The sequence below is a fragment of the Phaethon lepturus genome, unplaced genomic scaffold (genome assembly GCF_000687285.1).
Source record: "Phaethon lepturus isolate BGI_N335 unplaced genomic scaffold, ASM68728v1 scaffold18049, whole genome shotgun sequence".
Taxonomy (NCBI): domain Eukaryota; kingdom Metazoa; phylum Chordata; class Aves; order Phaethontiformes; family Phaethontidae; genus Phaethon; species Phaethon lepturus.
In genome coordinates, this window is record NW_010565849.1 from 7,652 (window position 1) to 22,574 (window position 14,923).

General features: G+C 37.1%; 1 protein-coding gene across 1 annotated transcript in view; it reads left to right on the forward strand.

Moving 5' to 3' along the window:
• Positions 1–14,370, forward strand: part of SPRED1 (sprouty-related, EVH1 domain containing 1) — a gene marked incomplete at its 5' end in the record, with an annotated part of 16,892 nt that extends 2,522 nt beyond the window's left edge. Inside the window, 2 exons of the mRNA XM_010295312.1 lie at positions 7,027–7,185; positions 12,597–14,370. Coding sequence (XP_010293614.1) covers positions 7,027–7,185; positions 12,597–13,256 — 819 coding nt within the window. The remainder of the gene's footprint in view (positions 1–7,026; positions 7,186–12,596) is intronic.
• Positions 14,371–14,923: the final 553 nt, after the last annotated feature.

The following is a 14,923-nucleotide window of genomic DNA, read 5'->3' on the forward strand; positions in this document are numbered from 1 at the left end:
TGAATTCTTTGTCAGTATAGGTAGCTGCAGTGTAGAAACTCTGCAACACAAAATCAAGAAAATTAGCAGCCTAGTTTGAAGATACGAGTACAAATCAAGTTATAGTAGGAGACAGAGAGTCAAGTATTTAGAAAGGATACTGCAATGCAGTGGCAATGCAGAAGACTCTCCTGATTTCTTTCCATTTTATGGTAGAAAAAAAAATGCATCTCTGTGTAAGTGTTGGCTGTGTAACCACCTGTTGTTCTTTATTTGCAGTGCTCTATTTTAAGGCACTTTAAAGTAAAATTGCTATAAATATTAGATATTTTGGATTTAAAATAGGAATGAGATTTTGACAGGGTGGAGGAAATGTATGCCAAAGTTAATGCAATCTTTAATCAGCTTTTAAAAGACTTGTTTAAACACGCTTTGTTGCAAGGATTAATAATTGAGCAATTTCTACAGGCCTAATGAGATTAGAGGAAACTAATTACCTCTTGATTATGCTGCCCAGTTACCACATTTCTATATAAGGATGCCAAAATTGAAGCAAATATCTGTGATTCTTTATATTTACAAAGTTTGTTACTGGGAAAGTGGAGAGAAGTATATTTACATAATCTATATAGATGTAAATATAGATATATTTAGATATGTGAATAGGTGATGTAGATTTACTTAATTATTTTTTTAAATAAATACATATCTTTAAAAAAATACGCTCTACATATATATATGTAACTCACAGATAAAAAAAAAATCCTGTTTGGTGCAAACTGCTGGTAGAGTTATCTGTTGTAAGTGGAATTTTGATACTTCAGGGTTTTTTTAACTTGAAGAACTGCTAAGACCATTTTGTTTAAAGATAATGTATTATGCATTTGAAGAGTCATGTTGACTTGTCCCCCCTTCTTCCTACCCCACTATAGTTTAAGAGGCCTAATGATTTTTTTTCCCCTGTTTATTCTATAAGCTGTTTTCCCAAGCCTCTTATAGTACTTTTGAGTAAGTTTTGCGTTATATCTATGCAAGGGCATTTTAGAGTGTGAATAGAACATTAAAGAGTTGACACTCAGATATGAGGGCAATGAGTTGTTGTTTGTTTGTTGTTTGTTTCATCAGAACAATCTTCCAGAATTGTAATTTGTAAGCTCTTAAGGAATGAAGTACGAAAGATCAAGCAGTGGAGCTCCTCCATTTAATTAAAACCATTAAGTAGTTGTAAGTTGTTTCTAAAATAGCAGAATATCAAAAAGAGAAAAGGGTTATTTCACACTTATTTTTCATAGCATGTTTGTTATTGCACTTATATTTCTGTCTATACCCTGTCATAACAATCGTGTATTGATACATGGTTTCACTTCTTTCTTCATTAGTGTGGTAGGTGAAGTCCCCAGGATGTCATCGAGGTACATCTGAAACTATTAATTTTAATGGGTCTCTGTCAGTTACATCTTATGCTGTCAAGGTGTTTTGCCTGTGCTGTTCTAGTCATCTTACACAGCACGAATTCTGAATTTAGCGCGTATGAGTATAGTACAGAGTTTGTGCAGAAATTCTGTTAACAGTGTTTTTTAGAAATGAAGATGATTAGTGATGAAGAAAGCAAAACATGCTTCATGAGTTATTTTACTGGCTGGTTGTATTCGGTGCTACAGAGAGCAAATAAAATGATCCAAATAAGATCAAACCACACAGCCTTCTGATCTAGCCAGTGGCACTGCTTGTTAAACCTCAGTGCCTACTTGTAATAAGTATTGTCACATTTTATAGATGTAGCAAGCAGAAATAGGGGTTGTCCAAAACGTGTACGTGCAACTTAAATGCAAATGCAACAATTGAACTCTTGTGCTTTTTAGGATAACATTTTGTTTGCTATACTGTATCTTGGGTCACTAGATTTTATCTTTTTTACATTCTTCAAATAAAATCTCCCAGAGAAAGCATTCTTCTTGATGAAGATCAAATTTATCCTTTTAAGAAGACATAGCTTCATTACAGCTTATTTAGATGCTCTGTTCACAAGTAATGTAAAAATACCATCACTTAAGGGTGTTAATACTTGCTTGTAAAGGTTGCTTGAATGATTACAATTACTGTTAGTTGTTTAATGAACATATTATATGCAAATTGTTTATATCATTAAATAAGCCTTAGTCTTACTAGATTAATTTCAAATAGAAATACACAAATGAGTTAATACAGGAGTCAGATAGCTCTGCAATGTTTGTAAATGGATCCTGGGAATGTATATGTACTTACATGGAAATACACACTGGGAATTTGTTTTGGTAGGAGGTTTGGATTCTTTGGTATAAAACCAGGCGTTCTGAATGCAGTAGACAAGTAGCTTGTTTAAGTCAGTTTGCTTGTTTGTTCAAAGATTGGCTCAGATTCTTTTCCTCTGCCAAATATAAACTTCTTGCCCTAAAACTCATCTAGCTTAACTGAAAAAATGTAAAAATCCAAATCTTGGGTTTTTTCTTAGCAGTAAGTATAACTAAATGAAATGTAGAGCTCGTACATTTAAAAGTATTTTTGTGTGGGTTTTGGATACTGAAATGCGTAAGTCTTGCTTTTGAGAACTGAAAAATAGAGCAGTTGAGTCTTAATTTCTTTCAGGTTTTGTTGATTCAGCCATGCTCGTGTTATTTATAGGCTACCAACACATTTTAACAGCTTTGAAGTAATAAGAAATGGAGCACTTATGCTTTTGAGTTTCTTACTTCTGGCAGAAGAAAACTGTAGACTGATAAATTATAAGCAGAAAAAAAAGTTTTGCTTGTTCTTTCAGAAATAGGTACATTGGGCTTTTTGTCAATACGAAGGGGGAAAGGCCTGCAACTTACGTGCGTCTTAAGTGGTTTTGGTGCAGGCAAGGAGGACATAAATGGTTCATGTGCCTCTTTGTAAATGCACTATTTAGTGACCATTCAGTTTATTTTGTCTATAACAAAAGATTCGCAGAAGTTTCATTTTACAAAAATAACTTGACATTATGACTTGTAAGGAAATGCGAAATTATTTACCCTTGACACTGTATTGTTTTTATGGAGAAGAAAATACTACATGACAAAACATTAAAGATTATCAATATTTAGTTTACTTAATAAATTGGCTGGGTATAGTTCCTAGAACTTGAAGTAACACTTCAATAGTTATATTATCAATTGAAAATAAATCTAGTAACATATGGTGCTAAAATTATTTGGGTTTATTAAGCTTTTTTGTGGAGTAATATTGAAAAAAGAGGAGGAAATATTTATTTTTTTCCTCGCCAGTATCCCTAACAGCTTCTTTGCATCTCTCTCTCTCTCCTATTTCCTCAGAGTTATGCTTTGCATTCTAATTTATTAGTTCCTTCCTTGGAATACCCAAAAACCTCTAGTAAGCTTTGTATATTCGGGTAGAACAGCCTTGGAAGAAAGAGGCATGTCAATTGCCTTATTTTTTTACTTTAAACTTTAAACTGCACAAAACACAATTCAGAGTAATCTAGGTAATATTTCAGTCCATGTCAGAAATACATACCTGATTATATAATTATAAAATAGTTGCTCCATCGGTCTTAGAAATGGCTAAAGCAGAAGGAAGTTATTCAAATGTTTTTGAAACCTGTATCATTTATTCACAATTAAAAAATTAAGGAAAAAACATTTAAGCAGTTCTTGTGTGGGTCAGCATCAAACAGCAGATTTTCAGGCCTCATGGGAAGTAAATAGAAGAAGTGGGATGCAACGGAAATGTGGTCTCTCATCCATCTTTCTGTGTAATCATTAAACTTACTTAGAGCAGAACATTTTTAACAATGTTTGCAGAACAATGTTGAATTCTCTCCCAGACTTAACTCTGGCAAACTGGGAGAAGTAAGGAGAGAATTTGAAGAAGAAGAGAAGCTCGGTCTGGTTTTCATTTTCTCTACAGCTGTCATCTGGCTTTGAATTCTGCTGGAGAGCTACAGCTGGAGTCATTTTATTGCTTTACCCGGCATCCTTTTGCCTGCGCGCACAGAAATGTTTTAGTAGTCTTGGAAAAAAATTCAGAGTATCTCTTAGCAACCATAGGACAGTAATTATTATACCAGCAGCTGGGAGCAAACCAGATTTCCGTTGTGCATTAAAAACTGGCGTAGGTTACTTTACAGATGATACTGAATAACCTATGCCAGTACTGTACTTTGCAGGCTGTGGTTAAAGGATATTGAATGTGGGCGGTGTAATTGCTTTGGACAGTAGGAAAGGGGAATGTGTGCATCTGTATTTGTGTGTAATAATCTGTATATTTAATATACCAAGCTTAGTTCTTGTGGAAAACTTTACATATTTGCTTTTTGCTTAAATGCATTTTCAGTACAATAACATTTTTGTTTCTAGGGCCTCTCCCTTCAGGTTGTCAGTGTTTCCATTATAAATGTGGTCTTTCAGGTGTTTATGACCTTGTCGTAAAACATCCCACTGGAGCAGGAAGTGTCGTGCAAAGCCTTTTTGATACTAACAAACGTGGTTTGGCCGTATCTAAACTGTCAGTTTAATTAAAAGTACAGAGTTCAGTATATTCATCTGGCATTTCTGTAGTATTGCGTAGTGGATATTTACAGGCTAAATAACATCATAACTGGTATTTATGAAAACTTCAGAGCGATCAGGCCAGAAGTTAGGCTGTGCCCGCTTACCTGGAGCGTCCGGGCTGGTAGGCTGAGCATTGTGCTTCCCAAACAGCTGCCTCATGAGTTCTTGCTTTAAAGGTCAGATGCCTTTCTCTGTCTCCTGCTGCCCCCAAATTTGTCCTTGGAGTCAATTAGTTTGAATTGTGGTGTCTGTGGTGGAATTTTATAAAAGCATTCCTTTAAAATTGCTGTGTGCAGGGCACAAAGGCCCACTTTAAGGTTAAGGTTTGCATTTCATGCCGCAGTGTCTGGCACTGCTAGTTAGCACTGTAACACGTGGTCAGCGCCTGTACCCTTCGCTAGATGGAGCCCTTCCTGACCGCCAAGGGGAGCGTGTGCGTCCCTCTGTGCGAGCAAGTGCGTGTGTCCTTCTTGCTCTTTAGTGTAGGTAGTTTATTTCTGCAGAAAAAAGGTGTGAACCACCTGAAGGGATGGGAAATAATGCAGGCTGTTGCAAATCTCACCCAGGGATAAAGGCTGGCTTGTGGGTAGTACATGGTATTTTTTCCTTAGGAAGGAAGGAGTAGTAGTTTTTGCAGCTCTCGTCCTTCTCCCTAGACCTCTCAAATCGATAATAGATGGGGGTAGGGGGGTTAGGTAGTGCTTATCACTGTGGTTTCTGTAAAATGGCTTCTAGCTGTTAAGTGTGTTCCTAGCTTAAATAGTTTCTGCTTGTAAGCATTTATAACATTGCTCAAACCAAAAATAGTTGTAGGCATTTCTTCCTCATTCTGAATGCAGCTCTCCTGTGGTTTGAACCAATGTTTTGGAAGCTTTTTATGTCATTGGGCAATGTACCTGCAGGATTACCTCCTGCTAGGAAGATGTTTGATGTTGCACTAATATTTGATGCTCTTAAAATAAGTATACAGCCATGAAATCTAACTCTTGCCAGTCATTTCAACATCTCTTTTGTACTCCTTTCCCAACAGTGTTTGACCAGAAAGTTTAATTTTGACAACAGAGTCGATTGCTTAGTGGTGGTGTCATCCTCAAGGATCTGCAAAAAGTACATCTTTCTGGAGTTTTGCCTGTCTTCAGAATTTTTCAGTGGAACTCAATCAGGATACTGATTGAGCTATTGTCTTTCATGGGGTGTATGCACTCCAGTATTAATTAAAGCTGATCTTTAATTAATTACTAATTTTAATATTTTTCCAGTCAGGGTGCTTCTGAAATTCTTAGTGATGTGGTGATTTTCTTTCACCTAAAGATCAGGTGTAGAACAGCTACTTCCACTTTATCTAGATGTCTTAGAACTTGATACATTAGGCTTTTATGTAGATGAGGTGCTAATAAATCCCGGAATAAATTCCTTAAGTATTTTGATAAATGAAAACTAATGATTCAGTGTTAGTACTTAACCTGCCACAACTTCATGTTTGCCTCTGGCTCAGTAGTTTTCTGCAGTATTTTTATTGTTTCCCCCTTAATGTTTTCTTGATACATACAAATCCGTATAATAAAGCTAAAACATTCTCATTGCTGGAAGTTGGATGATGCCAGAATTTTCTCAGTGCTATCGGATGATTTACAGCATCTCTCGGTACAAACAAAACATAGTACAGTACATTTTTTGGCAGCCCAGTGGGATTTGTATTAATACGCCTTATTGTATCCTAACGATTTCCCAGTCAGTTAAGCTTAAAGAATTAGAACTGTTTGTTTTTCTGTTCTTTTCAGAAACTGGATCATCTCACAAGCCAATATTCCACCCAAACATACTTCCTCTTCCTTATTCTGAGTGGCACAAGTTCTGCAGATATCTCATTATGTGTTCCCACATGGTCTCATTTTTGCATCAAATTGCCTGATATAATTTTAATTAAAAAAACCCCAGTCATTAGTTGTTTAATACACACTTTCTGTAATTAGATATTTTAATTGAGCCAGTTTATGTTAAAACTGACTTTCTGTTCCTTTCCAGCTGATCTTGCTTTTAATTTATTAAGAGGTCTGACTAGCTTTTGCCTTATTAGTCTCAGATTTTTCTCCTCCAATTGTGTATTTGTAAATACTGGCAGCCTGATGGGTAGTTAGAGAAAGCATGATCTCAGAGACTGGGCTAATCTCTCCTTCCTTAAAGAAGTTCCTCCGTCTGATTTGGCCACTGTGTTACAAAGGCATGTATGTCTAGCGTCTGAGTTGTGTACTCTTTGCCGAGAAGGAACTCTTACTTTCCAAGGCTGACTCATAGTAAAGAAAATACTTGCCTACTTATAAGTACTTTAAAAATGTATATTTAAAAAAATTTTTGTTTATAGATGCCTCTAACACGTTATGTAGAGTATTGATGCATTTCTATATGAACTTTGTGGTTTTGGTGTGGTTTTTGTATAAGTGCAAAATTATTTCAAGGGAGTTCTTCTGTATTCTAGACTACTCAAGAAAATACAACAGGTTCACTAATGAAAGATCACGTTTTCCAACACGAAACCGTAGTAACCAGTGAACCTTACAACAGTGCAAATTTAAGGCCTTCAGCATTTGAGGATTTCAACACCAGGAGGGCCTGTTTTCCTAGCCAACCTAACCAGGTAAGACTACCAACAAAAGAAGCAGTTCTTCCTTTCCTTGCTGCATTAATGCCACAGTATGTAGTTTCTGACAAGAAAGCACTTTCATTCTAAGCCCCTGTATGTAGTATTATACACTCAACTTCTTGAAATGATCACTGTAAGCTTTGCAGCTGAAATACTACAGCATTATTATGGCAGAGGTGGGGCATTTTACTTACCATTTTACGCTGCTTGTAGTGCAGTGGACTACATGAATAAATCTCTCACTTTCTTTGAAGTCAGATTTCTGTATTACAGACTTCTATATCTGCAGCCTTAGAAAGTTGTTTAAATTTGTTCAGAAAATGTTAATTGGCCATGAGCTCAATCTCTGTTACATGTATACTAATACGGTTTTGATTAGAAATACTGAAAGGTATCTTTAAAAGGGGTATCTTGTACACATGACATGGTAGGGCACTTCTGCTAAATCTTTTTAGTGAAACATTGTTTATGTTTTCTAACTGCCTATTTAAACATTCTATTTTGGTACAGAAAGGAAAATAGTGTACCAGTTGTGCATGAAAACTATTAAGCTATTGGTAAACAGATTCTTAAAACAGAAGAAAAACCACTAACATGAGAGAGGCTGATGTACAGACATGTTTTAAAAGAGGTCATATTTATACAACATTAGCTTGGAAAGGCGATGTTACAGCTTTGCCTTTAACAATACACATTTTGCTTTTTTCTAAGGCTCAAAGAACTGACAGTTTTTGTGGACTGTAGAATTAGACCTAATAGTGAGTTGGATAATAATTAATTTGGGGGTCTTAAACCTGGAAGCAAACACATAGGAAGCTTTTTAGGATAAGCCTAATAAGAGAAGTCAAAACAGAATGCAAGTGCAAGTAGTTGTGAACACTTCATCAGAAAATATTTGTGCTCCTTGAAATAAAGTCCTTTAATACCCTTGATCGTTCTTGCAAAGAAAGATAGAATTGTATTAAAGTATTGTATCAGCTGCTTTCTAACTGCTTTATGGGACAAAAGAAGCAAACTGTTAACTGGAAAACTAACTAAAGAGCTTGAAATTATGAATTTCTGACTTTTATTCATTGATTTGCTCCAATTATCCTTGTGTGTAAGTCAACTTACATTTTTGTTTGTTCTGCTCATGAAGAGGTACATGGTTTTCCCTCTTCCCATCTACTTGCAGAGAGAATTAAAAAATTTCTTAGAATAGAATAGATGGGTGGTTAATTTATTGCAGCTAAAACTTAACAGCTTCGGTAGCCAGTGATGTATGTGCTGTTAGTCTTGACTGAGTTGTAAACAAAAGTGCAGTAGCCTAGAATATCTGTATGTTTTAAGAGCACTTTTAGAATTTGCTACTGAGAAAATGATAATTTAAGCTGTGGTATACTGGGTAGTGCCTGTCTGATAGAAATTAAATAGGAATTTATTTGAAATTACAATACTAGAATTCACTTCTTGTAGACTGAAGTTACGGGAGATTCCATGGAAATTTAAGTAGATATTCTTTAATATATTTTTCCCATATTGTAGCACCACCTGCATCTGACACTCCATGCTTTTTGGATGGTCATGTGGTGCACACATTTAGAACATGGGCAAGTGAACAAAATCTCACATTCAGTATGTGCACACACTGCACTGTCTGCTGAACTCCATGCATGTGACCATGTGGCAGAGCAGATCTTGATGTAAATACCTGTTTTGTTTTAATTTTGTACAAATAAGTTTGAACACTCTTACTGTGCTCTTATGTTGACTAGTGTCCTGGTTTCAGCCAGGATAGAGCTGGTTTTCTTCACAGAAGCCAGTGTGAGACTGTGTTTTGGATTTGGGATGAAAAACTGTTGATAATGTGCTGATGTTTTGGGTTGTTGCTGAGCAGTCAAGGACAGTCCAGCTTCTGGTGCTGGCCTGCCAGCGAGCAGGCTGGGGGTGCACGGGGAGCTGGGAGGGGACACAGCCGGGACAGCTGACCCAGGCTGGCCAAAGGGATATTCCCTACCATACGACGTCATGCCCAGTACATAAACTGGAGTTGGCCGGGGGGTGGAAATCGCTGCTCGGGGACGGGCTGTCGATCACGGGGTGGTGAGCAATTCCTGTATTGGGCATCACTTGTTCTTGTACATTCCTTTGTTGGTATTATCATTGTTGTTCCCTTCTTTCTTTCTGTCCTATTAAACCGTGTTTATCTCAACCCCCGAGTTTTGTTCCCAGTTCTCTTCCCCGTCCCACTGCGGGAGAGGGAGTGAGCGAGCGGCTGCGTGGTGCTTAGTTGCCGGCTGGGGCTAAACCACGACAACTAGCTGAAGAAGTACACACTCAAACTAAGAAGTGATTAACGACAATTCAGATCTTTACCCATAATACTCTGACTGTTACTAAAAAAACCCCAAGTCCCTCAGCTCTTCAGCTTCCGATACACTGGTGTGTGCTTAACTTAAATTTAGTACTTTGCAATGATATATTCATCTGCTGGTATCCTTTATATTGTGGAGTTGCAAACTGAGCAAAGTCAGGTGTATCTGTTTGAGGAGAGACAGCGAAGGCTGCATCAGGTGTCCATGCCTTGTTTAAAGGTGCAGCCCTTCAAGTAAGGTGTAATACTAGTGAGTTCAGTCATGTCAACAAAAATTTTCTGCCTAATTTTGAGTTGGCTAATTATGTTCATAATGAGATTCTCTGTGGAATTTCAGTTTGCTGTAGTATTCTTTCTTCTTTCCTGCTTCAGCTGTTACACAGAGATGGCACTTGTACTGAGTTACACCTTTGAATGGCTAGAGGACTATGTGCATTATTCTCATTGAATTTTGCTGGTATTTGTACCCAACTGAATCTGGACTGTGTAAAGTTCTTAAGGTTTCACGTACCTCATGCTTTCATATAGGTCCCAGTAAACACCCAATATGTAACCACTTTATAAAGGAAGCTTTTCCAACATTTCTCCTGTTTTTTTCAGCATTTCCCTCTTGCTTTCTTAAAAAATTATTTCATAATATCAGTTGCATAAAAAATGTAATGCTGCCTAAAAAAAAAAAAAAATAATGTGTTACATGCCAGACCTTAAGCATTTTAGTAGGTGTTTGGCTGGGGACTTGAAAAAAAGAAGTGAGTTCTATGTATGTGGTGTGTTCTGCTCAAACAAATAAAAAGCCTTCAAAGACTGAGGAGAGGTCAGATTTTACAGTTGTTAGCCGTTAAAGATCACTACAAATACTACTAGCTGTCTGGGGAATGTGAGGTTGAGAGTTGGTTTTTTGGCTTGAGGTTCTGGGGTTTTTTTCTTTTAAACAATAGGTTTTATTTAATGTCTTAAATGCATGCGTAATATTCTGTGTGGACAGTGGGGTAAGGATCCTTTATGCCTGTAACATACGGAATTGTAATGACATTTTTGACGCTTTTTCCCTTAAATAAATTTATGCTGTTAACTGTTCAAAAAAACCAATTAGCCATAGCTAGTTATTGATGCTAAAACAATGGGCTCTTTCTCTTGTTTGAAAAGAGAATAGAGTTGAGAAGCACTCTGATTTTATAAGCAAAGGGGAGGCCTAACTGCTTGCATTGGAGCCTGGGGACATATGGAATGGAAGAGCAGTGATGTTGGCTGAACAGGATATAACTTTTCTTCACCCTGTATCCTCAAGACCTTGTGGAAGTCCAACTACGTGGCTTGGAGCCAAGTAAAAAAAATCGTTCTTGTTAGCATACTCCAGCTGAAACTCCTAGGGAAAAGCAGCTCGAATTCCAGTTCTGTACTTGAAGTATATCGCACAAGGATTATCAAACAGGGAAGTGATGGTTAGAGCAGGCTACAGATATTCTTACATAATCAGAAGCTGGCATATTTTAAGAAGCTATTCCTTCCTCTTTCCTGCCTTCCCTCTTCCTTCCTCTGCCTCCTACCCCAAAACCAGGGCATGCAGACTTCAGTGTAGTAGGAGCAGAGAAGCAAAATGAAGTAAAAGTGTGTTACCTTGAAACATCATCTTCAGTAGTTTGTTGTTACACACTGCAACAGATTAGGAACATGCAGTTCAACTGTTGTCCTCAACTATGGAATGGTGACACATGAATTCTCATTAGTTTGATCAGTGCTAATAAGGTAAACACTTTCAAATACTGATGCCAAACATGCGCTCCCAAATAATTCATGATTCTGGAAGAATTTGTAAGGCTAATGGGTTAGGGAGTGATTTCCCCCTGCCCCAGTCTCTTCTGTGAGATGGTTTGCAGGCTGTGTACTTGACAGGAGAAAAAGGCGGCATTTGACTTGAAGCTCGCTTACATTCTGGCTCTGATTATAGTAGCCCAACAGTGTAGAAAAGTAATTGCCTGCCTGTAAGACAGGAATACTGGGACATACTGAAACTTTGCTTTTTTTGCTGCACTATCTGCTATTTTTGGGAGCTCCTTCCATGCACATGTGCTACGTTTTTATCCTGTCATTATTTGTACCTTTTCTGAAAGTCACTTGTACTGTGATTTCAGTAACACTTAGTAGCAGGCCATTATTTTACACTTAGCTAGAAGGTCTGCAGTATTTCAGTTTGGATGATTCAAATTTGCCACCTTCAACTTTTTCATGCCGCCATGCCCTGTCATCGTTAAGGCAGAATAAACAACGTTTAGTGCATGTTTAGCATGTTCCTTCTTACTTGCCTTCTGAGGTAAAAGGTCTTGAATTATGGTCAGCTCACTACAAGTTGAGAATTTAAAAAGTACTTAGGTGTTTGCCTGCCAGTGTCCTGAACTAACCGATTTAAGTACTGTATATTAGATAAGGAGAGATGCGTTTAGAAGCCGCTGTTACTGATTGATCATACTACTGAATGTTATTCTTTATATGGCAAACCCCTTATCTAGAATACAGCTCTGAGAATAAGTACGCAGTATTCAATACTCATGTTGCAGAAGTGGAGGGAGTTTCAAAACTTAGAGCAGGAATAAAGGAAAGCTTCTCCCGTGTAACACGAGTAACTCAAAGTGAATGAACATATCAGGAGTTAATCCTAAGGCAGTGGATCATCGCTGACATGAAATCAGCAGATTCACGTAAGGAATTATCTGTGGAATTAGTTGCCACTGTAAGATGTTAAAACCTGAATTTTGAGCATAATTCAAAGAACAGTATCAAGTTTTCTGCAGATACCAAAATATCCGAAGCTCTTCTGAGATACTAAAATGTTAGGAAAGTATTCTGAAGCTCATGGCCCTAATACCTTGCAAAAGGCTCATTGTTGTGGGGAAGTCTGTAAAGTGTACTAGTTAGAAAATAAGCTGGTATTTTTATCTTCAAGCAGCAAGGAAAAAAATATTGGTTTTTAATTTTCTAATCTAAGTTCTACGTTGTAGGTGGACATAAATTTCTGACTTCGTTATAGTAAAGTTATCTTGCTTTGCCATTTCAGGTCCCACTGAAGTCAATCAGACACGTTAGTTTTCAGGATGAAGATGAAATTGTTAGAATAAACCCTCGTGACATTTTGATACGTCGTTATGCAGACTACAGGCATCCTGACATGTGGAAGAACGACCTGGAGAGGGATGACGCAGACTCAAATATACCATTTTCTAAATCAGACAGTAAAAAATCTGACTATTTATACCCGTGTGGGGATGGAACTAAGTTGAATTCCCTGAAAGACTCCAAGAGTTCTGTGGTATTTAAAACTCAGCCTTCCTCATCAAAGTTTAAAAACTCAAAAAGAAGAAAAGAGGATGGTGAGCGTTCCCGCTGTATATACTGCCAGGAAAGGTTTAATCATGAAGATAATGGCAGAGGGAAATGTCAAGATGCGCCAGATCCTATTAAAAGATGTATCTACCAAGTTAGTTGCATGCTTTGCGCAGAGAGCATGCTGTATCACTGCATGTCAGACTCTGAAGGAGACTTCTCTGATCCTTGCTCGTGTGACACGAGTGATGACAAGTTCTGCTTACGCTGGTTAGCGCTGGTGGCACTCTCGTTCATTGCTCCATGTATGTGCTGCTACCTCCCCCTGAGAGCATGCCATCACTGTGGTGAGGTATGTGGGTGCTGTGGAGGAAAGCATAAAGCTGCGGGATGAAGTCAGTCTTGTGCCAAACAGAGCTGAAAAATCTTTGTTTCCAGGAAGCATCTAACTTGGATTTGTGGAAGCTTTTTGGCAAGTTGAAGGAGAATCTTCTTTCATGTAAGAGATGCTTGGTGTGGAGGAAGCGACAAGACTTGTCAGACCTTGGCATTTTACAAGTGCTAGCCATGCCTAACTCCTTCCTTTGAGCGCGTGGCATTTGTTGCAAGTTGTGAAGGAGATTTTGCAAAGGAAAGCCTATTCTTATTATTGGCTATAAAATGAGTATATAAACTATGATTATACTAAAAGGGATTAACTTTTGCCACTTTGTACATTCATGGTTTAGGTGAGGGGGCTCTTTTAAAAGGATTAAAACTTACCTGAGGGGAAATTTTAACTAAAAGTGCACTAGCGACAGTTGATTTAAGATTAAGAAAAGTTAATACTCGCCAAATGAGAAATGAAACTGATCTTAAGTGCAACTAAATCACTTATTAATAGTTTTTTGGAAGCGACTTTATGTATAAATAACAAATGTTTATATTTAACTAAATGTGTAAGGTACGAATTATTACATGTTAAACTTTCCTTCCCTCTGATATAGTAGGTATGGACCATATCTACTGTCACATTCCATGGTAGTATTTTAAATATTTAATTAGTTAATTTAGTCGCATTTTTATTCCAGATGGACAAATTGATATTTTCAGTCCTGATTCCCTTCAGCTACAGTTTGTGTTGAGTTGTATCCATACATTCTGATAATCTAAAAACCTTTAAAATATTAATTATTCTAGTCTTGAGTGACCAATATTTTTTTGTTAAGCACAGATGTAATTGTCTAAAATGTTCTTGTTAGAACATAACATTTATTTTTATATATAAATGACTTTGATTTCAACATAATAACAAAAAGGAAATTGTTTCTGTTGCTCAACCAGCAAGTTGTTTTCTTTTGGGGTGTCCTCCAGAAATACTTTATTGCATATTCAAATGTTCATTAAGCAAAAAGTACATTAAGGCAGTTGTAACAAATTGTCATCAGTGTTCTTGTTTATCCTTCTGTTAAACTAGGATCCTGTTCAGCTGTTTATCAAGTACTATGATTAAAACAAAAGATTAATAACAAAAATGAAATTGTTTTCATTATTTTGAACTGCAACTTTTTCTTACTTGAACGGGCAAGAACAAAAGTACTGTGTGTTTTGTTCAGAAACAACAACAAAAGACTTAGCTTGAGAAATAAATTACAGCCCGGGCAAAATTGGAGTGAACTTCTTAATTGAGGAAATTTGGAGGGAGGATGGGGGGAGGGAGGCAGAGGGAGAGTGTATGTATGCGTACATGCGGTGGTATGTTGTGTATGATATTTGTTATGGCTTTGTACTTAAGTGTTTAACTTTCAGATAAGAATTGACTGATTAACCCATAGAGAATTTTTTAAAACGTTACATGCTTTGCTGTGTCATGAAGTAAGAAACATTTACTTCTCATTAAAGATACGTAAAACACTAAAACCAGTCATAATTCATTAGCGAAGGTGCCTATTTGATATCCTGGCTGGACTGGGACAGACTGTCCTCGGTATACCCTTGTTATTAAACAAACAAAAAACCTAATTGATTTTAAAAGATGCACGTGACTGACTTTTCTTACTTCCTATGTGTTTCTTCAGTATA